General features: G+C 36.6%; 1 protein-coding gene across 8 annotated transcripts; it reads right to left on the reverse strand.

The window, feature by feature from the left end:
• Positions 1–17,562: 17,562 nt before the first annotated feature.
• On the reverse strand, positions 17,563–27,542 carry LOC107761502 (E3 ubiquitin ligase PARAQUAT TOLERANCE 3). Of its 8 annotated transcripts, none has more exons than XM_075247112.1 (17): positions 27,089–27,542; positions 25,639–25,750; positions 25,029–25,110; positions 24,762–24,928; positions 24,458–24,546; positions 23,903–23,968; positions 23,634–23,790; positions 23,408–23,556; positions 23,060–23,224; positions 22,648–22,956; positions 22,470–22,511; positions 22,073–22,340; positions 21,725–21,847; positions 21,218–21,293; positions 19,507–20,210; positions 18,108–18,173; positions 17,563–17,868 (listed from the first exon to the last, which is right to left on the reverse strand). In XM_075247112.1, exons 2-16 carry the CDS (start codon positions 25,674–25,676, stop codon positions 18,164–18,166), a joined length of 2,445 nt encoding a protein of 814 aa, XP_075103213.1. In that variant the 5' UTR covers positions 25,677–25,750; positions 27,089–27,542; the 3' UTR covers positions 17,563–17,868; positions 18,108–18,163. The 8 variants fall into 8 exon arrangements, with proteins under 8 accessions (XP_075103213.1, XP_075103211.1, XP_075103212.1 ...); XM_075247110.1 differs by having other exon boundaries at positions 19,411–20,210; XM_075247111.1 differs by having other exon boundaries at positions 21,218–21,296.
• Positions 27,543–27,811: the final 269 nt, after the last annotated feature.

Here is a 27,811-nt window from a genome sequence, read left to right on the forward strand (position 1 = left end):
AAAGCTAATGTTTTGTAACAAAATATGAATGATTCTTGAAGATGGTAATCTTTCTGGAAAAAAAAATATATTATTCTTTGTTTAATTAATATATATATATATATATATATATATATATATATATATATATATATATATATATTCTTAACGGGTTAACGGATTATCCGTTAAGAAAATTGAATAATCCGCCCCCAAATCGATAAGCCGTTAATAAAAAAAATTCAATCCATTCTCCGTCCGTTAAATCGTTAACCCGATACCAATAAGCCATTAAGCTTCAGTTTCGATTCGGTTTTCGGTTTCGATTCGGTTTTGAACACCCCTAGTAACACATGATAGCTTTTCTTTATCTAACAATAATTTTTTATTGATGTACGCTTTCAAGCTTAATCGAATTTTAATAATTAAAAAATAAATCAATATGAAACCTAAAATCTGATATGTTCTATTTAATTTTAAAAATTACCAATAAAATATCATTTTAAATTCGAAAAAAATATAAGAGTTTAATAGATCTTAACATATAAATATGGAAAAACAAAGAGATTGACACATTTCAATCATACTTAATAAGAAAGTGATGATACACATTAGGATAAAGCATTATTTAAAGTAAATAAAATTGATGCACTTATAGTTTTATTAAATATTACATCCTATGAGAAGATCACAAATATTTCAAGATCTCATATTATATAACGTTTTAAAAGTATATATAAATATTATATATTTATATGCCGATTTAATTCAGATTTCTCTACTCCATACGAAACCAAACCTAGTCAGAGTTTTTAATCAGTTTGGTTTGACTTTTCGTTCGTGCGATTATTCGATTTGATTTGAACGACCTTGATCGTGACATAAGCATAACTTTATCTTTTCCTTTTCCTATTTCTACTCATGACCTAATTTCTTAAAAATAATTTTATCAACTCAACCATTAGAATCATGAATACGGATCTACCTTTGGATTTTGATCATGATCGGCTTCTTTTTATTTTAATTTCATTTATCTAATTTCTATCATCTCATGAAAGTCAACTATGCACGTCCTCGCATTTACTATTAGTTTGGCTTTTTCTTAATAAATATGATTATCATGGAAAAATGCATTGTATTGAGGCAATGAACTTTCATGGAAAGGGGCTGGTATGTCATATTTTACGCAATTGAGAGCCAAAAACAACGTTTGACTATATACTTATTTACGTAAATTCACTAAATTAATCAACATTGGCTTGAGAGTGAAGTTGATTTAACTTAGGGTGTGTTTGGTGTATTCATGGAAAATGGATGATTTTATCACTTATTCTCCCTTGTTTAGTTGGTAAGTGAAAAAATTTTTCCGAAAAATATTTTCTAGTGTTTGGTTAGAGAGTAAAAAATATTTTTTAGAAAAATAATTTTTTATGCTACTTTCCTCACCCCCCCGTCCCCCCAAGTCCCCATGTTTCTTGTGCTTCTTCCCCCCCCCCCTACCTCAAATACCCAACGTTTTTAGGACTTTATTTTCTTCAAAAAATTAATTATTCTTCTAAAAACTCACACAACCCAAAAGAACTAATGTGTTGTTTTACGTTTTTTACGCAAAAACAACGTTGAAATTTGTGCTACATAACTAAAAAGAAAATGCTATTTTTTTGGTTGAAAAAGAAAGTACTCTTTCTATAACATGAAAATAAAGTATTCATTTTGTTGACATAAAAGAAAATACATTTTCTACTTCATGAAAAGAAAATACTTTTTTTGTTGAAATAAAAGAATATTTTTTACTACATCATTTTGTTGAAGTGAAAAAAAATACTTTTTACTATACTATTTTGTTGAAATAAAAGAAAATATTTTTTCTACATCATGAAAAGAAAGTACTTAAAATAATAAAAAGTATTATGAAAAGAATATACTCATTTGTTGAAATAAAAAAAAAATATTTTATCTACAACATGAAAAGAAACTACTATTAATAATGTTTCTATTTAGGGTGGGTTGGGGTTGGGAGGGGGGTTGGGGATGGGGAATAGGGTGGAGAAGGTTGAAAAAGAGTTATGAAAAATATTTTTCCTTCTCTTAATAGGAACATTATTTTCCTCAAATTGGAGGAAAATATTTTCCAAAATATTTAATCCAACCAAATATGAAAAAATTAGAAAAATATTTTTCTTCACACTAAACACACCCTAAATTTTATAAACAACAAAATTTTGAAATCTCGCCATCGATAGAATAATATTTTTGAAATGAGTAATCTAAAGATGCCTAAAACCTAAATGGATTTAGATATACTATGAATTATGATTGTGTAAAGAAGCTTTACACATCTAGTGTAATTTAATTTGTTGTAGAACGTTGCTCACCTTATCTTTCAGGTTACTAATTTTGTTTACTATGGCGCGTACTAATATTGTTACTGATCTTTAGATGATTAAAAAGTGTAAGTTAGTTTAAATATTTTTATATTATCAAAGTATAAAAATTGTATAAACTCAAACACAATAATGTCTTGTTAGATGCCATGGTTAATTAGAAGCCATCGTATACTGTAGTGTTGCATTTATTTGCTATGCACCTAGAATAATTTAAGAATTCAATTATCTATCACTCAAAACACAATAATTTTTCTGACGTCTAATTAAACAACAAATGATAATCTCTTATATTTTATCTTATATCACTTGGTTCGTTATGTACTTACACTTAAATTGTACATGTATCGCCCTAGATTCAATGGAGAAGTTAATACTAGCAATTAAGAGCATTTTATTCCACCCAACTCTCAAATTAAAGCAAGAAAAGGAACAAAAATAAAAAGACGCAAAAATTAAATAAAAGGAGAATTAGGTAAAGGTAAATTAAATTGTTAATATGGGCATCTAATATTCTATTTATGGAAACTATCGATCCAGGTGGCAAACAACAGTTGACTATGACATTAATAACGGGATTTTGCATACTATATTGAGACAGTTCTTCACCATTATTATCATCATCTTCTTCTTTCAATTTTATCACCATTTTTCAAGATCCCCCAACTTTGGAATTTTTTTTTTTTTTTTAAGTGAGAAAAAATCAACATTCTTATTGATAATTGTAAAAATAAAATTAAAAAAAAAAAAAGGAATGGATGACCAGTTTTATGTGTCTATCTTCTTCTTCTTTTGGGATAATCTTAGGAGAAGTAAGTTACAGAAATTCAATATCACTTGCAAAGCAATTATATAAAATAGTAAAAATATGTCTAAAGCATTAGTACAAGTTGCATTTCAAAGTCTAATAAAGTTACAACAGTGTTTTAAAAGGCGAGGCGTTTTACATGCCTCAGCGAGGCTTAAGCCCCGAGTCACGAGAGTAAGCCTCATGGGAATTTAATTTTAATATTTTATGAACTATATAATTACAGTAAATATTTTTAAATATGTAAAATTATATAAAATTGAAGAAAATTATAAATAAGTAAAAATATATATATATATTGTCAAGATGATAAGAGCTCAAGGTGAGTAACAATGGAGATCTCTGATGATCTCCATGAAAACAGATGAGAGAGAGAGTTACAGATATTTGAGAGATGAAAATGTACTGTATATTCTCATTATTAGAAGAAGGTTCCAGATATGTACATGTATATATAGACACACGTGTGTCTCACCTCATGCCACAGCTACTTCTAACTAACTAGTGTATTAGTTACAACTAATCACTACTAATACATAAATACATATAGTTCAATACTCAAGTTGGAGCTGGAGGTGAGAACCGCACTGACAACTTGCTGAGAACCCCACAATGTTTAACTCCAGTCAAGGCTTTGGTGAGGATGTCTGCCAATTGAGCATGGGTAAGAACATGAGTCAAATTAATCAACCCTTCTTGAAGTTTGGTTCGTACAAAATGGTAATCCACCTCAGTGCGCTTGGTCTGTTCATCGAAAATAGAATTTCTAGCTATATGGAGAGCTGACTGGCTATCACAAAAGACAGTGACAGGCTTTGAAAATTGAACAGCTAGCTCCTCGAGTAATCTGCACAACCAAGTGAGTTCACCAACAACTTTTCGGAGAGATCTATACTCTGCATCGGCTGAGGAAATGGAGACAGTTTCTTATTTCTTGGACTTCCAACTTATGGGACTATCTCCCAAGAGAACTATATAGCCACTGACTGACCTTCTGGAGTCTGGACAAGCAGCCCAGTCGGAGTCACAGTAGGCCTGTATAGTGTAGTCTAGATCATTAGAGAAGAAGATCCCCCAGTGTAGGATCACTTCTTAGATATTGTAACAAGTGAAAAGCATCCTTAAGATGAGGTTCCCTGGGTGCTGCATAAATTGGCTAAGGTGTTGGACTCCATAAGAAATGTCCAACCTAGTATTAGTAAGGAAGTTCAGCTTTCCAACAAGCTTCCTATAATATGTAGGGTCATTCAAGACAGCACCAACCTTAGCCTGCAACTTAACAGAAGGATCAAGGGGGGAGGACAGTCCATTGTAGGATATACAGTCATATTCTTTGAGGAGATCAAGAGAAAATTTCCTTGTGAGATGAGAACCCCATCAGTTTTGTAAAGAACCTTTAAGTCCAGAAAGTAGTGTAATCTGCCTAGATCTTTGATTTTAAAAGTGCTATGTAGGAATCTTTTCAACTAATTGACCTCATTCATGTTTGTTCCTGTGATAAGCACATCATCAACACAGACAGTTATGTACATAGTGGAGGAGTCTGTCCTTTTGCAAAACAAGGAATAATCATGGAGGGAATGCACATAGCCTCTGGTGTATAATGCCTCAGCTAGCTTGGCATACCATTGCCTACTAGCTTGCTTCAACCCATAGAGAGATTTGTTCAGTCTACAAACAACACCTGGAGTGTGTACCTCAAGACCTGGAGGAATTTTCATGTAGACTTCCTCATGCAAGTCCCCATGGAGGAAAGCGTTACTGACATCAAGTTGAGAAATGATCCACTTCCTCTTTACTGCAATGGCAATGAGAGCCCTAACTGTAGTCAATTTTACAACAGGTGAGAAAGTTTCAGTATAGTCTACACCTGCCTGTTGTGTGTATTCCTTGACTACTAGTGTTGCTTTGAACCTTTTAATTCTCCCATCTGCTTTGTGTTTCACCTTGTAAACCTGCCTATAACCAATGGCCTTCTTTCCTAGAGGTAATGGAATCAAATCCCATGTATGATTGACATGCAGGGCCTCAAACTCTTGAGAGTTGAGACATAGCAGCCTGCCAAGCTAGGTTAAGTGTTGCCTCCTCGTATGAGCATGGTTCATTAATATTGCAAATATTCATCACAAATGAATGACTATCATGAACTAGGGATTCAGGTGGAATATGATAATTCAAAGAAAACAAAGCAGCAAGAGAGGAGGATGAGGTAGCAGGAATGTCTAAGCTTAACTTGGGAATTGAGCAAACATAGTCTTGTAGGTGAGAATGCAGGTGATGTTCTCTTTGAGATCTCCTAAGTGTAGGTGCATGCTCAGGTGGTGGAGATACAGATGGAGAAGCATGGAAAGATTGTAATTCAGGAGAGTGAGAAGGAAAGGAATCGGGAAAGTGAGAAGGAAAGGAGGCAGGATGAGCAACAAGTGGATTATTGGTAATGTCAAAAGAATCAAGGAAAGGAGCAGAGGATGGAGAGGGGCACCATGTGACTGTGGACTAGCAAATGGGAAGAAGGTTTCATAGAAAACAATATCTCTGGAAACATGAATTTTATGAGTGGTGAGATTCAATACTTTATATCCTTTGCTATCAAAAGGGTAACCAACAAAAATATGGGGAACACTCCTGGGTTCAAGTTTATCTCTATGTACTTTAGGCACAGCGGAAAAGCATAAGCAGTCAAAGGATATTAGATATGAATAGGATGGTTTCTTATTGTATAAAAGTTCAAAAGGACACTTGTTTTTTAGCAGCACAATGTGGCAACTATTGGAATCACAAAGCAGCAGTATGGTCAATTAGTAAACCTGCTTCAGCACCTTCAAGGTACCAATAGAGAGGACTGCTGACACTCACCTGAGCAGTGGAGCAGTCAATTTTGCAGGTATTATGGCATGCTCCTCTTCTGTTAGTCATGGTAATTCTCATTGTAAATGTTTCAGAACTATGTCTGACACATGAATAGTGGATTCTAGTGCCTCACGCCACATAACATATAATAAATCTATTTTCATTGAAACTAGACCTTTGTACTATCCTCTGTTAGTTGTACTTCCAAACGGTTATAAGGTCAAGCTGAACTTCCTTACTAATACCAGGTTGGACATTACTTATGGAGTCCAACACCTTAACCAATTTATGCAGGACCCCGGGGAACCTCATCTTAAGGTTAATTTTCATTTGTTATGATATCTAAGAAGTGATCCTACACTGGGGATCTTCTTCTCTAATGATCCAGACTGCACTATCCAGGCCTACTGTGACTCCGACTGGGCTGTTTGTCCTATGAGCTTGAACCATCTTCCTTAACAGGCAACTCCTTAGTAGGTGCGGCATGTGTATTAGCCATGATACGTTTCCCTTTTGTATTAATTCTAGGACCTAGAATGTAGTTCTGGGGATAGCCGTACAGTTTGTAACATCTATCTCTAGTGTGTCCTATGGTTTTGCAATAACCGCAAAAAGGACACGAAGTTCTACCTCCAATGGATTGGTTATCTGCACGATAGTTTGTTCTAAAGTTAGCATTCCCTTGAGTGTTAGAATTGGTATTTCCCTGTGCATTCACGTGAAGAGAAGTCGACTCAAAAACCAGTTGATTGGAGGGTCGCATCTCTCTCTGTTTCTCATCTTGAATGAGTAGAGAAAAGGCTTGTGCTAATGAAGGGAGAGTATTCATCATTAAAATTCTTCCACGCACTATTGTATACATCTCGTTCAGTCCCATAAGAAATTGGATCAAGTGCCTATCCTGCTCTGCCTTCTATAATTTTTCCTTGGCACCACAATTACATTGGCAATTGCATTGTGCTTGCATACTCAGATTGCTCATTTCTTCCCAAAGTTTCTTCATTTTTGTGTAGTAGTTCGTGATATCGAGAGCTCCATGAGTTAGATCATTTATTTATTTCTGGATCTGATACAGTCTAGCATCATTAGTTTGCTCGTAACGATCTTCTAATTATGTCCATAATTCAACATCATCATTTGTATACTCAACACTATCTCTGATGTCCTTCGAAAGGGAAATAAGTATATATGAGGTGACCATATCATCACATCGCACCCACTGGCGATAATCGGCAGACTGAGAATTCGGTCATTTGCACTCCCCACTAATAAAACTAAGCTTGTTCTTAACGGATAAGGCTTGCATAACACTACGCCACCATGAGCGATATCGAATTACATTGAAAGGGGCAGAAACCAGCATAGCCCCAGGGTTATTAGATGGATAAAGGTAAAGAGGGTTGTTAATGTCAACTCCAGCGTTAGCAACTCCACCGGCCGCCACAACTGCACTTGTTGTGTTGACATCAATCGGGTCATTTTGATTGAGAATAGCCATCCAAAAGCAAGGAAATGAAATTGATAAAGAGAATGTAAAACAAAGGTGAAATGGAACTAGAGAATGTGAACAATTGAGGGCAAATCACTGACTTGTGCGATTTTTGTTCGAAATTAGGGCAAATCGAAATTATCGAAGAAATTAGGGCAAAGACGAAAAAAAGTAAATATGAAAATCGGGAATTTCAGGGATTACGAGCTCTCATACTCCGATACCGTGTCAAGATGATAAGAGCTCAAGGTGAGCAACAATGGAAATCTGTGATGATCTCCATGAAAACAGATGAGAGAGAGAGTTATAGATACCATGTCAAGATGATAAGACCTCAAGGTGAGCAACAATGGAGATCTATGATGATCTCCATGAAAAAAGATGAGAGAGAGAGAGAGAGAGAGTTTTACAGATATTTGAGAGATGAAAATGTACTATATATTCTCATTATTAAAAGAAGGTTCAAGATATGTACATGTATATATAGACACACGTGTGTCTCGCCCCATGCCACAATTACTTCTAACTAACTAGTGTATTAGTTACAACTAATCACTACTAATACATATAGTTCAATATATATATATATATATATATATATATATATATATATATATATATATATATGAGAGAGAGAGAGAGAGAGAGAGAGAGAGAGAGAGAGAGAAAGAGAAGGAGGATACACACTACTTACAAGCACAAGTAACTTGAGTTAAAAAGAATAATATTTTCTACATAGAGGAATAAAAAGGATGATTAACCTGCAATTTAAATTTTGAACTTGCTGCTATGGAGGAGAATAGAGTTTTTTTTTTTTGTATTTGAAAAAAAAAATTGACTATTCGTTTTTTCGGAGATAATAACAGACTAGAGGACAAGATAAAGAATTGGGGAAGATCATAAATTAGGGCTTCTAGCAATAAAAAAAAGGTCTTGACTTTCAAATTTGATATTTCAATTCCTTTTTAAAACTTTTGAGTAATTACAAGCTGACTTTTGAGAATTTGGATATTATATTAAGGACTCATTCAGCAAATTTTGTTTTAAATTTAAAAATGTCTCTTGGGCTTACGCCTCATTGCAAAAATGCGCCTCATTGCAAAAACGCGCCTCATGCTGGGCGTACGCCTCTTGAGACTTTCTCCCCCACTATCGCCTCAGGACATTTTTGGTGCACCTCACCCCAGGGCTCGCCATTTAAAACATTGAGTTACAATAAGTTACAGTAATGATACATCAACATTATCAAACTATGTACTAAGAAGCTGTAATTCAAATTTCTCTTGCTACCTAATGACCATATATTTGAATGGTTTAAATTCAGTCAAGCCATTTGAAAATAGTAGTTGACCACTAAGCCAAAAACAATGTTCAGATGACTTAAATGAATCTAACTAAAAAATTTGAATTCAGGCTTATTCTAGCAGACGAAAAAGCTAAATCAGCTAACAATTTAAGTGCTAGTTGTTGCTTGATCAAGGTCTCTTCAATGTTAGAAAAAACATATATGAAAAAAACCCAAAGGATATGAGATGACAGAATAAATTCTTAATTATTGAAGAAAATCTCACAACTACTGCTCAAGAAATTAGGTAAATCATCTCAAATTACTAAAACTTACTATGCAATATAATTTTAGGTAAAGGTCACTATGGCAAGAAATGCACGGATTTGAGCAAGCTAGTTTGGTATTAAGCAATTATATGTAACATAATGATGAATTCAATGTTAACCTAATTGTTGTTCGATTGATGATATGTGGCTATAATTTCATAGTTTTGTACATTATTTGTCTTGCATTTTATATGCTTTAATGATAAATTACACTTTATTTGTGCATAATGGAGTCTATTTTATGTGTAGGTAAATTGGAGATGAAAGTGGAGCAAAAGGGATAATTAAACGTTGAAAGCGTGCTCGTGAACAGTGAAAAGTAGAAAGCTGGCGAAGCCAGGCCTATAGAAGGATTTATACCTGGCGAAGCCAGGCCTATAACAGGCTTTATACCTGGCGACGCCAGGCCTTTAGCTCGCGTAGGAGCTAGCGAGGCGAGGCAGAGGCGAGCTCAAGCAGGCTGTATACTTGGCGACGCCAGGTCTGGGGCGAGGTCCACCAAGCGTTATGCCTCGTGAGGCCAGGTCTGGGCGTGCACATTCCGAGTTTTGAAGACTTATTCTGTCTCCTGGTTTGACTAGGACTTGACATACACATTTAGATCTTTTCCTACACATATAAATAGACCTAAAAATTCCACTTTTGATGGGAATTGGACAGAGGAGGCCGGGGATTCGACCTAAGGAGGCAAGAATACACTAGGAGTAAGGCGGAGAATTCTTCTACGAGTTTTTCACTTTCTTCTTCCTATTTTCATTATTGGTTATGAATTCTAGTATTGTAGTTATGCATACTATTATGAATAGCTAATTTGTTATCTAGGGTTTTGATGGAACCTATTGGAGGATGATTTTCCTGTTACGTTAATATATATTTGCCGTAGTATTTTCTCTATTTGTTCAACTACGTTATTATTGTGGTTGGTTGAAGAGTTCTCAATCGACTGTGCCTATTTAGTGTGTATTACTCGGGAGAGAGTGTATATTTAGGTATTTGTTGAACAATATCACTCCTAACATATATGAGCGATAAATACGGAGAGTTTAAAGGTGGGATTAGGGATAACGAAATCTTGGTGCGATCTGAGTGAGCCATACTTAATGCCAGCTAGCGTAATTCGAGAGAATATGTCTAGTAAATTATGGTTGTTACTCAGGAGAGAATTACGACACTCAGAGCGCTCATGATCGGTAGAGAATAACAAAATGAGATTTTCGACCGACTTCGGTCGGTTTTCTGGGTAAAATCCAAGCAAAATATACCTGCTTTTATGCTACACCACGAGCCAATTACAATACTTAGGCGAAATTATAGAAGACGTAGTGGGAAGGATTCCGACAATTGGAGAAATCATAACTCTAGACCTCCTTAATCTTGTCTCCAATTCTTATCCTGGTTAATTGATAGTTTTACTTCTTTCTAGTATTTGTTAGTTTATTGGATAAAAATAAATATTATAATCTTTATAATTAGGAAATTGTTTGGACTTGTGTTTCTTAGCGATATTGAACAATTGTAGCTAAGCCTTAGTTCTCTGTGGGATTCGACTCCGGACTTGTAAACCGGATTATATTTGCAACGATCGCTTAGTCCTTTTTATAAGGCATAGTTGGGCGTGATAAAATTTTGGCGTCGTTGCCGGGGAACTAACGGTGTAGCTGTAGGTGTACGTATTACTAGGTTTCAAGTTTGAACTTTTATTTTTATTTTTTGTATTTGATTTTTTTTATTTTTGTTTTACTTGTTGATTTTAAAAACATGATATCTTGGAATTATGAGAATTTTGATGTTGGTAATTCTACTTTTATTCCTCCTTATGCATATTGTGGAGGAAATCACCCATGGCAAATTTATCAAAATATTTCCGAGAGCGAGTTATGTGCACCAACTCAATCTTATGTATGGAATGTGGGTGATATGTGTGGTGGTCAAGATGGTCACTTTCATGGTTGTGCTTATATTTTTTATCTTCCCCCAACCCCTTACTTTAATGGTTCTTCTTTTTCTTGTGAAGTTAATAGGAATAAAGAACCTAGGGATGATGACTTAAAAGAGATCAAGGATATGTTAAAGTGCCTTGTGGGACAAAATAGTAAAAGACAGTTGCAGATAGAAAGGCAAGAGGCAACTATTCGCAACTTAGAGGCTCAAGTGAGTCAAGTGGTTGAAGTTTTTAATGCTCAGCAAGCAAATTTTGGGGATAGTAGCCAAGAAGAGTATGAATTAGATGCTGAAATTGAGGTGTAAATGGAGGAGGTCAGAGTAGAAAACCAACAATCTAACCAAATAGAATTTGAAGATGTCGATGTTGAAAAAGTAATACTAGAGTCAACCAGGAGCGTGGAGGGTACATATTTAGTTGACTTTAGTGTCATTGGTGTCGAGGATGTTGACAGTCCCAAAGTTTATGTAGTTGAGCGCATTGGTCCATACTCCAAGTATTTTTCCACATTGTGTTTGGATGATGATATAGAGATAGAGTCATCCGAGCCACTTGAGGAGTCAAGGAATGAGGAACAAGGTGCCTACATTCTGGAATTCTTCTTGCCAGAAAGTCGGGATTACACACCTCATCTAAAGGCCAAGAAGTGCAGAATACTACATTGTTTAATTGGGCCAGTCAGATTCGTTTCATCACCCCAGGAGCATGATCATAGAGCAGAATCAAAACTTGGGGTCCAATTCATAAGTTCAAAGTGGAGGCAGAAAGTGATTCGCGTCGTGCCGCGACGTTAAATCAAGCGCTTGTTGGGAGGCAACCCAACTTTACTGCTTTCTTTTATTTTTTTTTATTTTTTTAATTGTATTATGTTTGTAGTGTCGTTTTTTGATTTTCTAGGAGCATGGAAAGTAAAGCTATTGGAAGGATGCAACAGCAAACCAGATGGTTGGAACTAAGTGTAAGGTACCCGCACGAAAGACCAGGCTTGGGAGAAGTCTGAGTACCCCATGAGCTGCTAGTGTTTCGGCCTTTGGCCTACCAGGGAGTTTCTTTTAACCTCTTATTAATATGGTGTGCATTGCGGACAAGGCACAATTTTAAGTGTGGGGTGAGGAGATTGTCTAGGTGACTTTCTACGCTATTTTAGCGGTGTTAGTTTAATTGGATAATATTTTTTTTTTAGAAAAATGAAAAAAAAAAAGTGGACTTTTTCCGACGATGGATATCCTAGACAATTTTCTTGAGGGATTAAAGTCTAAACAAAAATCCAAAAATATGTCTTTTAGTTTTCTTTAGGTAGTAATAACCCCCCGTGGTTTTTCTTTGTGCCTCAATTCTTTGCCATGGGATGTAGTTTGAATCGGGTCATAGTTTTTTTATTTTTAGAGTAGAATAGGATTGAGAGAATAAAAGAAGGAAGATGAAATTTCTAGTCGCTTTTTGACTTGTTTGATAGTAGCATATTTAGACTCTAGCATATGTATTATCTTCCCTATAGTTTGAAATTGCTTATGATGCCTTATTGAGTCAGATAGCATGTCTATTGACGCCTATGTCTCATTTTCTTGGCTCGTGTTCACTTTGTGCTTAATGCTTAATATTTTGTGGCTCCGTGAATACTTGAAACTATTTGAGAATCGGAATGGAACCGTCCTTAGTGAGTCATGTGCCATGTGTGGTGAGAAATTATGTAGTCCGTGTTTTTGTGATTGAGTCTAGAACTTGTCCCGGTATGTGAGTTGAAGCGAAATTTTAGGTGATGCTCGATTTGAAAAATAATTTTAGGCTTTCTTTGATCTTGTTGAACTTATTATTTACCATAAATAAAATTTATCCCTAGTTAACCCTTTTGAACCTATAGACTTTTATTTGGCACCCACATTACAAGCCTATACCCTTTTTGTTCTTAATTGATATTGTTTTGATCCTTTTATCTCGTAAAGCACTTTAATTATGAAATAAGAGCTAGAAGAAGTAAGGATTAAGTGTGGGGTGGCTTTTGAGTGGAACCAATGAAAGGAAGAAAGGTGCACTTATTTTATAAAGTAATACACCACTAGCGGAAACTGCAAAGGGAAAATCCATAGTAGAAAAAACAAATAAGAAAAAATAGAGATGAATAAATTATTATATTGTCCTTGCTAGTAGGTATGAATTAAAGTAGTGCTTAAAGAAGAAGGGAATATTTTTTTGGGTGCTATTGTTTGTAAAATTAAAGTGGTATTGAAGAAAATACGCTTAAAGTAATTGTGTGATGTGTTAAAGTGCTTAGGAGGGTGAGTCACTATTCCTAAAATATATCCTACCCGTCCCTTAGCCCACATTACAACCATGAAAAAGTCCTAATTGATTTTAGATCGAGCGAGCTTACAGTAGTAGATATTTACATTAAGGGCAAGCCTATGGTGCCAATTGCATGCATGTGACTTCTGTTGTGAGAGTGGGATATTTTCTTTGATATATATATGAGTCCTTAAAGTATATTTGAGCATTTGATTTAAGTGTGTGGATTCAACTTACTCTTTTGTTCTTGTTGTGAGGGCACATGATTTCATGAGGGATAGGTAACGTTATTAGACTTCTCTAGGATGTTGGTGTTCAATCCATGAGTGCATTGTAAATTTTTGAGTCGGTTTTTGAGGCTACGATTGTTACGAGCATGTTGTAGTTGTTGTGAATGTTTTGAAGCATAGCATCAGAAAAGGGAAGTGTATGAGATTTCATATGCTAAAGTTCAATTGCTGCTATCAACCATAGTAATTGGTGTAGTGTGCTTCAAAAGTGTTAAATATGTTAAATGCTCAAAGATAGTGTAAAGTGTTGGTTGACTCGAGGACAAGCAACGTTTAAATGTGGGGTATTGATGTGTGGCTATAATTCCATAGTTTCGTATATTATTTGCCTTGCATTTTATATATTTTAATGATAAATTACACTTTATTTGCGCGTAATGGAGTCTATTTTATGTGTAGGTGAATTGGAGATGAAAGTAGAGCAAAATGGATAATTAAACATTGAAAGCGTGCTCGAGAACAGTGAAAAGGAGAAAGTTGGCAAAGCCAGGCCTATAGCAGGATTTATACCTGGCGAAGCCAGGCTTTATACTTGGCGATGCCAGGCCTTTAGCTCGCGTAGGAGCTGGCGAGGCGAGGCAGAGGCAAGCTCAAGCATGTTGTATACTTGGCGACGCCAGGCCTGGGGCGAGGTCCACCAAGCGTTATGCCTCGTGAGGCCAGGTCTGGGCGTGCACATTCCGAGTTTTGAAGACTTATTCCATCTCCTGGTTTGACTAGGACTTGGCATACACGTTTAGGTATTTTCCTACACATATAAATAGACCTAAAAATGCCACTTTTGAGGGGGGTTGGACAGAGGAGACCGGGGATTCGACCTAAGGATCCAAGAACACACTAGGAGCAATGCGGAGAATTCTTCTACGAGTTTTTCACTTTCTTCTTCCTATTTCTATTATTGGTTATGAATTCTAGTATTGTAGTTATGCATACTATTATGAATAGCTAATTTGTTATCTAGGGTTTTGATGGAACCTATTGGAGGATGATTTTCCTGTTACGTTAATATAGATTTGCCGTAGTATTTTCTCTACTTGTTCAACTACGTTATTATTGTGGTTGGTTGAAAAGCTCTCAATCGACTGTGCTTATTTAGTGTATATTACTCGGGAGATAGTGCATATTTAGGTAATTGTTGAACAACATCACTCCTAACGTATATGAGGGATCAATACGGAGGGTTTAAAGGTGGGATTAGGGATAACGAAACCTTGGTGCGATCCGAGTGAGCCGTACTTAATGCCAACTAGCGTAATTCAGGAAAATATGTCTAGTAAATTGTGGTAGTTATTCGGGAAAGAATTACGCCACTCAGAGCGCTCATGATCGGTAGAGAATACTTAGGCGAAATTATAGAAGGCGTAGCGGGAAGGATTCCGACAATTGGAGAAATCATAACTCTAGACCTCCTTAATCTTGTCTCCAATCTTTATCCTTGTTAATTGATAGTTTTACTGCTTTCTAGTATTTGTTAGTTAATTAGATAAAAATAAATATTATAATCTTTACAATTAGGAAATTGTTTGGACTTGTGTTTCTTAGCGATATTGAACAACTGTAGTTAAGCCTTAGTTCTCTGTGGGATTCGACTCCAGACTTGTAAACCGGATTATATTTGCAACGACCGCTTAGTCCTTTTTATGAGGCATAGTTGGGCGTGATCAATTGACTTCGTTTAGTCATTAGCACCGAAATTTAATTCAGTAGCAATATATATGCATGTGATACATTGAATTATAAATATATGCAATTATCCATCAAGGTGCTGTTTAATTTCCCATATTCAGAATTATTAGAGCAAAGTACTAATGTATTTCTTGTTGTATTTCACTTTTTGAATGTACAATTCGTTGAAGTTTGATGAATTATATACATTTAGTACATCTAAAAATAAATTAATCGTTAGATACAATTAGAATTCTGAATTTCCTTAGAGAATTTAAGCAGGTAACAGTGCCATGAATGAGTTATCTGACACTAGAAAGTAGTATTTTAAACTCTGAATCTGGGAGTGACTTGTTTTCATAGTTTCAGATACCATTGATTATCCATTAATTTCACCTTCGTATTTTAGTTTTTTTATATATATAAATATAATTTCCTATAAGAAACTATAACGTAATTATGACTCTGCCTCTATGATTTATTATTTCTTGATTTGGCTTCTGCACCCACTTTTAATTACAAAGTTAATGTTCTGCGATTAGTAATTAAATGTTGAGGTGTCAATGTACAACAACAGGTCTTTAATTAACAATAAATAAATATCGGTCACTGGACCTCCCCCTCCTTTTAATAGCGAACAGATATGTCTTGTAATTGATAAGTTGCGTACTTTCATGAATAAACTTTGACTTTTATTTACAATAAATGAAATATGATGCTGAATTTCTGCGAAAGATACACGAAAGGTTTACGTGTTCTCTCTTTGATCAAGACCAGAAAAATCAATTGTTTACGTTCATATTAATTTAAAAATGGATAATAAGTTTATACATAATGCTTCCTTTCATTTCTTTTTATTTTTCATTTAAAATTGGCACCTTCATTAAAATGATACTAATTTAATAGCACTATGAAAGGGGTTTGACCAAAATGACTCTTTTATCTTTTCCTAAAAGAGCGTTAGTAAAGGGGTGTAAATGAATATTTGAAAACTGACTAAATTGATCGAACCGTATCGCACCGAACTGATTTTTAGATTTCTTTTAAAGAAACCGTAGGTTTTTTTATAAATCTATAACTGCACCGATAATTAGGGTAGGTTTTTTATTTTATGAAAATAAACCGAAAAAATACTGAACCGTACCGAATAAATTTTACATGTGAAAAATATATTTATATAGTAAGTTTAAAAATAATAATGCATTGAATTTTTCTTTCGGCCTTAGAATTATGAAAACTGTTACAAGCGAACAAGTAATTAAACTCAAAATACTAATTCCTAAAACTTATTATGCTACTTGTACTTAAACTAAGTTATTTCAAGTATCTTCATTAGTAAGACACAAAGTATTCTAGCAATTATGAGTAGGAAACTACTACTACTACAACAACAACAACAACAACAACCCAGTATAATTTCACTAGTGGGGTCTGGGGAGGGTAGTGTGTACACAGACCTTACCCCTACCATGAGGTAGAGAGGTTGTTTCCAATAGACCCTCGGCATCCTTCCCTCCAAGAACTCCCCACCTTGATCTTCAGGTGACTCGAACTCACAACATCTTGGTTGAAAGTGGAGGTTGTTTACCATCAGAGCAACGCCTCTTGTAGCAAACTACAATGTATTGAATATGTTTCCTTTCATATAATTTAGATTTATCTTTTTGAATATTTAATCTTCTATAGACTTTATTCTTGAGTCTCAGTTTGGTTAATATCTTTCCACTCGTGTGATTTATATTTTTTTTTTTTGCCTTTGCTTGATTTCTTTTATGGTGTTGTAAAATAGTTGATAGATCTATACTCTATCCATCTTTCATTTTTTTTTTATTCATCACCCTTTAAACAATAAAAATGTATAGAGTTTTGCTAAGTAATATAAAAGAACATATGTTATTACATTCTACATCTACTGGTGAATTTTACATGATATTTAAGAAAATACCGAAAATTAACCGAACCGTACCGATACCGAAGAGAAACCGACATAATTGGGACGGTTTCGAAAAGTCTAATTTTGGTAATACATAATAGAATAACCGAAAAATTAATATGATACAAATTTAATAAAATAACCGGCCGAACCGAACCATTGACACCCCTGATTAACCTATCGGAAATAAACATGTATTTTATCCAACCAACCAACTTTGAATTAGTGAAGGAAACATAAGATTGTAATGCAAATATTGTCCAAACAAATAAAAGAAGCCAGAACCAGCAATATTAAAATATATCAAAATTGCAATGCCACATAATGCTCAAACAATCTATAAAAATTGCAAAATAAGGGAGCCCGCGATCTTATTTTGAAATGTTTGCGTTTGCAGTTCACAATTATATGGAATCATTATATGATACAAATTTTGGATAAGAATCTACAAATGCTCTAGAACATTCATGTTCATCCTTTGAGCGGGCGAATTCAGTAATCATTGCACCGTGCCATCCCATTGAGCATCGAACAAAAAGTTGTATCAGTTTTGCACTGAGAAGTTTGTGAAGCAGATGGTATCACTCAGAAGAGGAGATCCAGATTTAGATGTTCCCTGCACCTTCTGAATCTGCACCAATAAAATAAAATGCACCTCAGATGAAAGATTGTGAATACAAACATCCTGATGACCAGATACAATGAGTTTCACAAATTCTCTTCAAACACAAGAAAATGATTCTGTTTTCATTGCACTGTCGAGAATTTATGATGAGAAACAGAAACACACAAGACAATGCGTGTGAAGTCAAATTACTTGCATTTCCTAACAGAGCAATCCGAGCAGCAAACATATAAATAATTCTCTACCTGTATTTGTATTCCATGCAAGAGTCATTCCAATTCAAGCTCTTCCTTGTCATATACTATCTCAATCTGCATTAAGAACCAATGAATTAAGACATTTGTCGAGAAAGGATCCATGAGATTATTGTGATGGTACAGCGAGAATGGCAAAAGGATATATATACTCAATGAAGATGCTACATTGGAACACCAAAAGGAAAGTCCGCAGGCAGTTCAAATGAAAATGCCATAGAAAGATTTGAAAAAACAGAACAAAAGAATAAAAGTCGAGCATCAAAATTGATTTCTAAATGCAGCATACAAAATGAGAACGTTTGCATCAATTTTCTAAGTGATATTCTCATGATACTTCTGTAAGAGTTTTGGGACTGGCCTACAGCTGAAACTGAAAGGATGCAAGTGAATTCTCTTATAGGTCACCATTGCTGCCAAGCTAAAACAACCAATTTTCTAATTAACACCATAAGGGGGAGGGTGTGGTGCCAACGACAGAGGTTAGGTTTCCAGTGCTCACAACTAAAAAAATTGTTTCTGTATCCATATGACAAACAAGATTCTTAGTAACTATCCCTAAAACATCACCAACACACCCACCAGAAGAAGCTAAAAGGGCACATACTCCACTTTACTCATGCCCCACCAGTCAGACAAGTGATGTGTATCGCTGCTCACAGATACGCCATGAAAGAGAGATCTATCTTGTGTACATGAACATTGAAAAATCAATTTGTCTTTCCTGAATGTCTCACTAAGTGACAATATCTAATCATGAGCTAGCGAGCAAACACTAATATGGAATTATGGCTGTTTTATAGTGCCACACCAAGTAAAACGAAAGAAGGATTCTCTACATGTGTGTGATATATAGCACTGAATTCCAAATGAAATTAGTAAGGAAAAACATGCCATCATCATGCACGCTATTTATCTCCACTTTCTGCACAACTAAATGATTTTGCTTTTTATTCTCTTTGAGTTATCTAAATAGTTAAACCATCTGTTCTAGATAAACGAATCTAGAAAAGTAAAGCCGCAGACAGTAAATAACACATCTTTGAGTCAAGTAAGACAGTAACACATAATGCACAAATGAACAATCAACTCCACTACAGGACATGGCAAAAAAATGAGAAACAAAAAAAGCAATCAATGTAATGTTGCCACCTAGATTAAATTCTAAATATTGCATATCAGATACTGGAAAGAACTCAAGAAACTGGCTAATTGAAATATAAGATATGTGAAAAATGCAAAGAATTGACATATCAGAGAAGTGCAAAATGCAATAAACTACTATCCAGTTTACCCTCTTTCCCTTGACCCCTTGCTATGCCTAGGAGGAGGCCCCTCCTGCTTCTCTTCCTCCCACTGTACAGAAGCCGGTGGTGGAGATGGCTCGTACCTTGAAGGCCTTCTTTTGAAGTGCCGATCATCGTCACTACTCTCATAATCCATACTTGCAGCAGCACTCTTCCTTGATCCAGTAGCTGCTTTGTACTCTTCGTGATACCCATTTGATGTAGTACCCCGGTGGCTCGCCGAGGAACTCACTGGCACTTCACTGGAGGATGACACCTTTCGCTTCTTTGAAGCTGCTGGTGCATCTTCAGCTGGGAAACTGATGCGAGAAAAAACACTGGCCTTCTTCTTATCCATGGATTTGAGTGGCGCCACCACTGGTGGCTCGGATGGGCCAGTGGAGGATGGTTTGACGCTAGCTGAAGATTCTGAACGGTGGTGGCTACTGCTACTGCGATGGGCATACTCACGGTGGTGGCGGTCCTCATGGTGGTCGCGGCGATGGCGGTCCTCATGATGGTGATCATCATAATCTTCATACTTTCTCTTGGACAAAGGGCGAGGAAGTTCAGGATCTCGCGATCGACGGTCTGGAGATGGCCTCTCAGGCCGACGGTGATAGTCAAGGTCAGGTGAGGGCCTCTCAGGTCGGCGGCGGTGGTCAAGCTCCGGCGAAGGCCTCTCAGGTCGGCGGTGGTGGTCAAGGTCTGGCGATGGCCTCTCAGGTCGGCGGTGGTGGTCAAGGTCCGGTGATGGCCTCTCAGGTCGGCGGGGACGGCCGGAGCTCGATTGAGGAGGAATAGCTTTCTGTGCAATCATCAATGAATATATTAATATCAAAAAATTGCAAAGAAGAAAAAATGTTCTAAAATATCAAAATGCAGATCTAAAGCCGTAAAAAACATCATGCACTACAAAAGGAGAGGATTTTACACCTCTTTAAAATAGACTCTTTTTTCCTACTGGCCTAGCAAATACTCAAAATAAATACACCATAGTACATTCCAGGAAAAATGATTTAACCTCACCCAATCCCCCACTACACTTCAATGATTCTACAACAGAAGATTAGTCTAGAACACTTTTGGAGTCCTATCCACTTCCATCATTTTTCCATGTTCTTAATAGCTTACTGTAAAAATTTTCGTCAAAATAGGCAAACAGTTTCGTCACAAAAGGAGTAGAACTCCAGGCTTGTTTCCATTAGGAAAAGGTTTAAAAAATTGGGGAAAAAAACAGAAAAGAAAATGAGGGAACAAAATCACTTAATGGCCATTGTCCAACACATCCAACATACAGGAACCGGAACAGACTAATAACTAGCAAAAGAAATGTAAATCAACATCTTAATGCGCACTGTCCTGATTGAGCTCCAGTCAACTGCCCATTTTACTGAGGGCAACCAAAAACTGTGACGATATTTTTCGCCATCAGGCAACATCATCATTCAAAAGGAGCACCAACTAGGGTTAGGAAGTCGTATATACCCTTCCAGCAGAATGGGCAAACTTTAATCTTAATTCTCCAGAACCCCATATTAAGGTAGTCCAGACTCCAGTGTGTCCTGTACTTAATATTAGAAAAAAATGCTAGAAATTCAGTCTCTGAGACTCTTTTTTTTTTTTTTGGTGGTGGTTTGGGGGGGGGGGGAGGGACTGCAGAAGCGGGCTGTTTCTGAAGTATGAAAGATGAAACTGGAAATAAACTGCTTCTTGGCTAAACAGGTTGTTAGCCAAATTTTCTCGTAACGCATACCCATCTACTAAAATATAGGGATAAAATAGACTGGAATATTTGGCAAGCAAGATACATACAGATTTGGATTTCACTGGAGGACCATCAGCACCGCTCCCAACTTCCCTTGCATGTTCCCTGTCTTTAGGAAACTCCCTGCTGGATATAACACGAGACATTGCCAATATCAAAAATCCATTGAAAGTGCGTTAAAAAGCAGAAGCATAATAGAAAATGACTCTTGACAATAAAAACAAACCAAAGAGGACAAAATATGAGGATATAATTAATCGTGCTTGAATTCAGCATGCCTTCAAGTAGAGAAAACTAAGTTGTACGGAGGCACTTATAGCACACGCATACTGCAAAAACCTCAAGATTCAATACTCAAGCATTTAAGAAATTCTTGATATCACACCAAAATAGCACCATAATGTGATGCCGTGAAATTACGGAATGAGCATTCTTTGGAAAACCTCAACACGCAGTGCTCAGATCATTTAATGTGATTTTAACATCACCAACGGAAATAGCACCATATTGTGCAATGAATTAACAGGAACAGAAAACCAGGTAGGTTAAATTACCTCTCTCCCCGTATCTCGATCTCACGCTTCCTTTTCAGATCAGCCTTTCTAGCCTCGAACTCTTCTCTGCTCATGATTGGTGGGCCAGCATTAAATCCCATCCCAAACTCTGCTGCAAGATCCCTAAAATTTGGTGGTCATTTTTAAACCAGTCAGGTGATCCAAATCTCGCAGGAGCTGACACATATAGATACATGAACATGAAAGTAATTAAACTACAACATCAGAACCAGACTGAATATCCATTTCCAAAAACTGCGAGAAGGGGTTAGGACCCCCAAAACATGTGTAAACGCTTGATCAGAGATTAAGAGAGAAATTCAGGATAAAAGGCAACACAAATTATACCTCTGCATTGGAGGACCAAAAGGCAACATAAAACCTTGTCCGCCAAATGGATCTTGTGGTAATACAGGAGGGACAAATGGAACATCTAGAGGACCAAACCCATAAGGATTGTACGGCATGGCACCATGATAAGGGGCTGCAAACCCATCTAGTCCAGGTTGCATGCCTGTCCAATAAGGATTATACGCAGAAGGACCCATGGACATCATATAATTCTCAGCAGCAAGATGATCTTGAGCAGCTCTCCACTGCATCTCCGCAGCAGCAGCTGCAAGGGCATCAAGTAAATCAGGAAACAGATCCATCAAGATTGCAGACATAATAATCGAAGCTCTATTCCAAAAAATAACTAACAGATTTATCAACTCGTGCACAAGAGGAAGGGAAATGTGCATACGGTTCAATGGCAGGCGTGCTTTCTTCTTCTTCTTTTTCTTTGCTGAAAAAATAAAAAATAGAAATAGATGAGAACTAATCCAAGGGATATAAGAAACCAAGAATCTCCTCTAAGCTGCTCGGTAAGATACAACCAAAGACTTACGAAGCCAAAAATGTGAACAACAGAGCATCATTACCTGCCTCCGCAGCTACATGCTTTTGTTGAACTTCTTCATCAGCCAATGGAGCACTTCCCTGGGATGCAGGTTCTTTAACACTAACTGACTCATGTGTGGCTTCAGAAACATCTGCAACCTTAGAAATCCTGCCTCTCTCCACCATTTGCTGTGGTGCACTGCCATTTTTACCCTCCTCAGCAATCTCCTGGACTTTAGAAGAAGTTTCCTCCTTATGAGGAGGAGGTGGTGGTAACAGCTCTCCCCTTGAAGCTGCAGATTGTGAAGGAGATGGAATCTTAGGTGGGAGATTGCGTGCTGACTCCATATCTGGAACATGTGATAACAAAGACAAGACGTAAGCCATTTAAAAATCAAAATGATAATGGACTTGAGCGAGAGAACAGTTCAGAGAGTTAAAACCAGTACCAACCTTGAACTTGAAGAGCACTACCCCCATGCTCTGCACTGCTATTATTTGATTCCAGTATTCTATTTATTGTATCCCGCAAAGTCTTGTTAGGCAACAGGTCATCAGCAAGTATACTTGTGGCCCCACAGATGCACATTGACTTTGAGATGATATAATCCCTTATGCCTGAGGATAACCCTTGAGATCAATTCAAAATTCAAGAATATAGGGCACACTAAATTGAACAGAGAACTCCTTTAATTCATCGTAGAAGCAACAACACTAGCTTCATATTAAACAGCAAGCTGACATTTATAGCAAAAACTCTTTAAACAACACTATGCTCAAATTAAACAGCAAGCTCCTTACATTTATCGCAGAAACTCGTAAAACAACACTTGCTTGTTAGCACCGCATCTTTCATTACTTCTTTACACAAGGGACAATGAAGTTCTGGTGGAAGATCACCGACGGAACGTATAGAAGGCATCCCTTCAACTTCTCTATCAAAAGCAGCCCTACAACAAGTGGCCAGTCATACGCATTCTTGTTACAAGCAAGCATTCAACAATACCAACATGACAGGAAATCTTACTCATTGGGCTTTAAAACTGCAACAGCACCACTTGGTAAAGCATATGAACCATCTGGGGTTGCCATTAACATGGACTTTGGAATGCCAGTTGGAGGTTTCACTTTCTTGATGTCATAATTTGGGTCACCATTTGTTGGGCAGTGCTGGATGAAATGCCCTGAAACAATTTGTCATAATCGGTTCACACCGAGTCAACTAACACATTGACTATGCTAATCACAGACTTCTAAGACAACGACCAGAAGATGGATGAAACATAAGAAACATACCCGGCACCTTACAACGATGGCATACATAGCCCGGTGGTGGTGTTTTCCGTTCCAATCCACCCCAACCTGAAAAATTGGAAGAGTAGCATCCAGTTTGAGAGCTCAAACATGAAAATATGACAGCCAACAAATTCAATCACAATCAGTAATTCATCTTAGCAGTAGCAACATGAAAATTCAATACTCCTACATACTTATGACAATTATTCAACCAGGATGGCAAGTCATAAGAACTTAACCACAAGGTTTTTAAAAAATTTCAACCTACAATTTCACAATTGACTTGATGAGTTTTTTTGTCATTAAATTTCAGAAAAGAACGAAATGAAGGCAGGTGTACTGAGATGGACTTAAATGGACCAACTTGGATGGTGAGGATTCATATAGCCGCCCCCAATTAGCTTGAGATTGAGATCGTAGTAGTTCTTATAAAATAACAGCATGAAAAGACCGATATTTCAAGTGAGCATACGCAAAAATAGACAAAGCTCTTCAACCCGATAAAGATGGGAAGATTCATAGTAGATCAACAGGACAAGAAAAAAGGCGTATTACCAAAGCCTCGTCCACCACGTCCACCCATCATTCTTCCACCTGGACCTCGTCCATAACCTCTACCAGCACCAAAGCCATCAGAGGGTTGACTGCATCAACTTAAAGATCATCAGAACCTTTTTATTTTATTTTTTTGGATAATGGTAACAATTTTATATATAAGGGGAGAACTACACAAGTTGTGAAGTCTCCATTTCAAACCAGTGTCATTCCAAATTAGAGAAAAAGGAACAGGTAATGCAATAATCACACTCTCCAGAGTGCATTTACATTTTTTTTTTTTTTTAAAAGGAGGCTTTCCCACCTCTGCCAATCCAAAGCTGGAGTGTCAATTAAAGCTTTGATCTTACTCTCCTCATCAGCTTTGCTTGGAGGAGGAGCATCCTGCACTTGGTTGCTTGACTGAACTGGCATTGCTTCAGGAATAGCATACAAATCATTCCCAAATTCATCCCAATCTAGATCTTCAGGCTACACAATGAACATGAATATATCAATATGCTTAAGACTACAAGTTGTCATTACTAAAAACACCAAGATTCTCCTACAGCATAGTGCTATGGACGCTTACATATTTGGTGGCAGATGACACCCCTCCCAGATAACTACTTTTTACTGTTTGAGCCTCCTCAGATTGGTATTCTACTTGGGGCCTGCAGAAAGGACATTTCGGTCATATTAAAATAGCTATTATGGCAATGCCCAAAAGACTGAAAGCAGTATAAGGACCTATGATTAACACCACTTCCACCTTGTGCAGAAGAGGGGAGGGACAAACTATGAACACCATATTCGACACAATGCAAATGACAGCATCAGCATTCTCATCGATTCTCCCCTATACCCCATCCCCTTTCAACCACCTTCCACACATTGCAAAGGTCTATACCCACCACCTTTCAACAACCTTCCAAGGGAAGGAAAACAACAACAACAACAACTATGCCTCAGTCCCAAAGAAGTTGGGGTCGGTCTTCCCTGGGAAAGGAAAAAACCATGAAAAAGGATCTTGAGATTTAGTAAACTACCCATAACACCCCATCACCAGCTCCAACAAAAGAGATACCTGCGCAATTCTTAGGTACCAACCCAGGTCAACTGTCTTTCTTCCACAGATTTTGAAGTTTTAAAGATAAAGCAATCTAAATAACAGATGAGAATCAAAAGGATCAAGACAATACTCGTCTGGTTCTGCTACAGGTGCAGTTACTATGGGCATGCGAGGTCGTCCAGGAACACGACGAATCAAAACACTAGTATTTTTGGGGATCAAGGTGTCCTCATCAAGATATTCTGAAATTGCAAAAAGAAAAACACAAAGCACATAAAGCCCTGTAGAGTCCACAATACATATGAATGGAAATACAAGTTATGCATTCAATTCCAAATGGCATGATCCGCCATTAAAGCCCCTTAGTCTAAACAAACTATTTGTCAAGCACTGCAGTTCCTCACGGAGGATCAACTTGACCCTGAGTTTTGCAATGTGACATAAACCTTGAGTGAAATAGGCTCCTTACATAATTTCTTTTGTCTCAGGTAGCACAATACATAGTTGTATCGTTTAAAGCTACTCAAAGACTATTATGGAAAAACCAAATCTCAAGGTAAATGCTATACTGGACAGTGTGCCACCAGCTTATTGTTATGAGCCCTAACATTAGAACAAGTTATTTATTATAGAAATTAATGTTATTGATAAATAGCAGTACAAAGGGAGAACTGAAAAAGTACAAAAAAGAAGCTGGACTTGTACAAAAATTATACAAAGGAAAACTCAAACAAGTCCAGAAACTCAGCAGTGCTGAATACAGGATTTCCTCTATGCAAACTTTAAAAAGACCACTCTCCCTTTAAATCAAAATAGAGATTGCCCTATAATTATGTAAAACAAATCCACTAAGATAAGATGACTGAAATTGTATATCCCCCCTAGAGAATGAAAAATTGAAATCAGACATTTTTACAATGTATATGTTCTTGAAAGAGTTTATGCTGTCATCTTTCCGAAAATTAAATTAAAATCACTGTAATCATTTTTTACTTAATAAAAGCCACTTTTTTCTTTTGAAAAAATGTTTGAATATAAGCAGCACATTCCAAATGCTAGAGAAACTAAATATATTGATAGACCCCAAATCAATGTCACACAATAGCTTGGGCAATATGACTAGGAATGCAACTAGGGAATGCACGAAAATGACGACTCAATTGGAAGCTAACGAACCTTCGTTAGTCTGGGCGTTGGTGACAACGAGGTCAAAATCTGTACCCCTGCCTAGATGCTTGGATTCAAATATTTTTTCTTTCAAGTTCCCAACAGTAATAAAGTGACCGTCAATTGCTATTGAATCGTAATCTTTTGCACTTTTAAACTTAAAATAAACTGCCATGACTCTCTTTTTTCCTTAAAATTCCTTTTTTTCCTCAAACAAATCAATAACAACAACAACAAAAAGGCCAAAATCAAAAAAATTATAATAGGCCTGATATTGAACTCAAATAAAACTGATATATAAAGTACAAAAAAACTAAAACAGCTCTTTTTTTTCTCTCACAACTTCTCTTCAATAACTCAAGATAAAATCAGTCAAACCAAATTCCTTCAACAGATCAGTTGAACATCCTGACCGTGACGAAATTAATCCTCAAAGCTTCACTCAGCAGCAATAGTTTAGGGCTTGTTAACAAAAATTTAATAAAACGCTGCTACGCTACTCCTTCGACTGCGACGATCTCGATCGGATCTATCAATTAGCACAAAAATCGGCTTCTCTTGCACCCTGGACGTCTCTCTTAGCTGATGCTGAGCTGTAAACCGCCGGCTTATTTCGGATCGACTGAATTTTATCCAATCGGCGAAAAGCGACCGCAAATTCTTCGACGGAAGAAAACTGGAGTGAGATTTTCTCTATTTCTCTACCGGAAAACATCAATTCATCTTCGCGCACGATGCGAATCGAATAGTCCGTTAGATTTCGAAGCGAATCGAATGGAAATCTGAAGAGAATGGCCAAGGGAATAAGCTATATGGCGTCGGAACTAGGGTTTCCAAGGATGAGAATTTGGTTGATTGATTTGCGAGGGTGAATTGGGGAAGAATTCTGGATTTTATACAATTTCGTAAAGACCTATCTACAGATTGGTCCTTTTAGTTTTAGTATTTTACATGCAGCCCCCTAGTTTTGTTTCTAATGTTTGGAAAGCAGCCTAAAAATTAAGGTGTGTTTGGTAGAAGCTTTCTAATTTTCTTGGTTGGTTTAAATATTTTTGGTTGGTTCAAAAGAAGAGAAAATATTTTTCAAAATACTTTTTCAACTATCTCCACCGTATTCTCCATCCCACCAACTCTTA

This window comes from Nicotiana tabacum, chromosome 24 (genome assembly GCF_000715075.1).
Source record: "Nicotiana tabacum cultivar K326 chromosome 24, ASM71507v2, whole genome shotgun sequence".
Classification (NCBI taxonomy): Eukaryota; Viridiplantae; Streptophyta; class Magnoliopsida; order Solanales; family Solanaceae; genus Nicotiana; species Nicotiana tabacum.

What these genes read in the sequence shown, in the direction of transcription:
- LOC107761502 (XM_016579723.2), bottom strand. Translation starts at nt 26,850, where the DNA reads ATGGCAGTTTATTTTAAGTTTAAAAGTGCAAAAGATTACGATTCAATA. An exon ending in CCTGTAGCAGAACCAGACGA is followed by an intron (nt 25,111 to 25,638) that starts GTATTGTCTTGA and finishes TCCTTTCTGCAG; the next exon opens with GCCCCAAGTAGAATACCAAT. An exon ending in CCAGCTTTGGATTGGCAGAG is followed by an intron (nt 24,547 to 24,761) that starts GTGGGAAAGCCT and finishes AAGTTGATGCAG; the next exon opens with TCAACCCTCTGATGGCTTTG.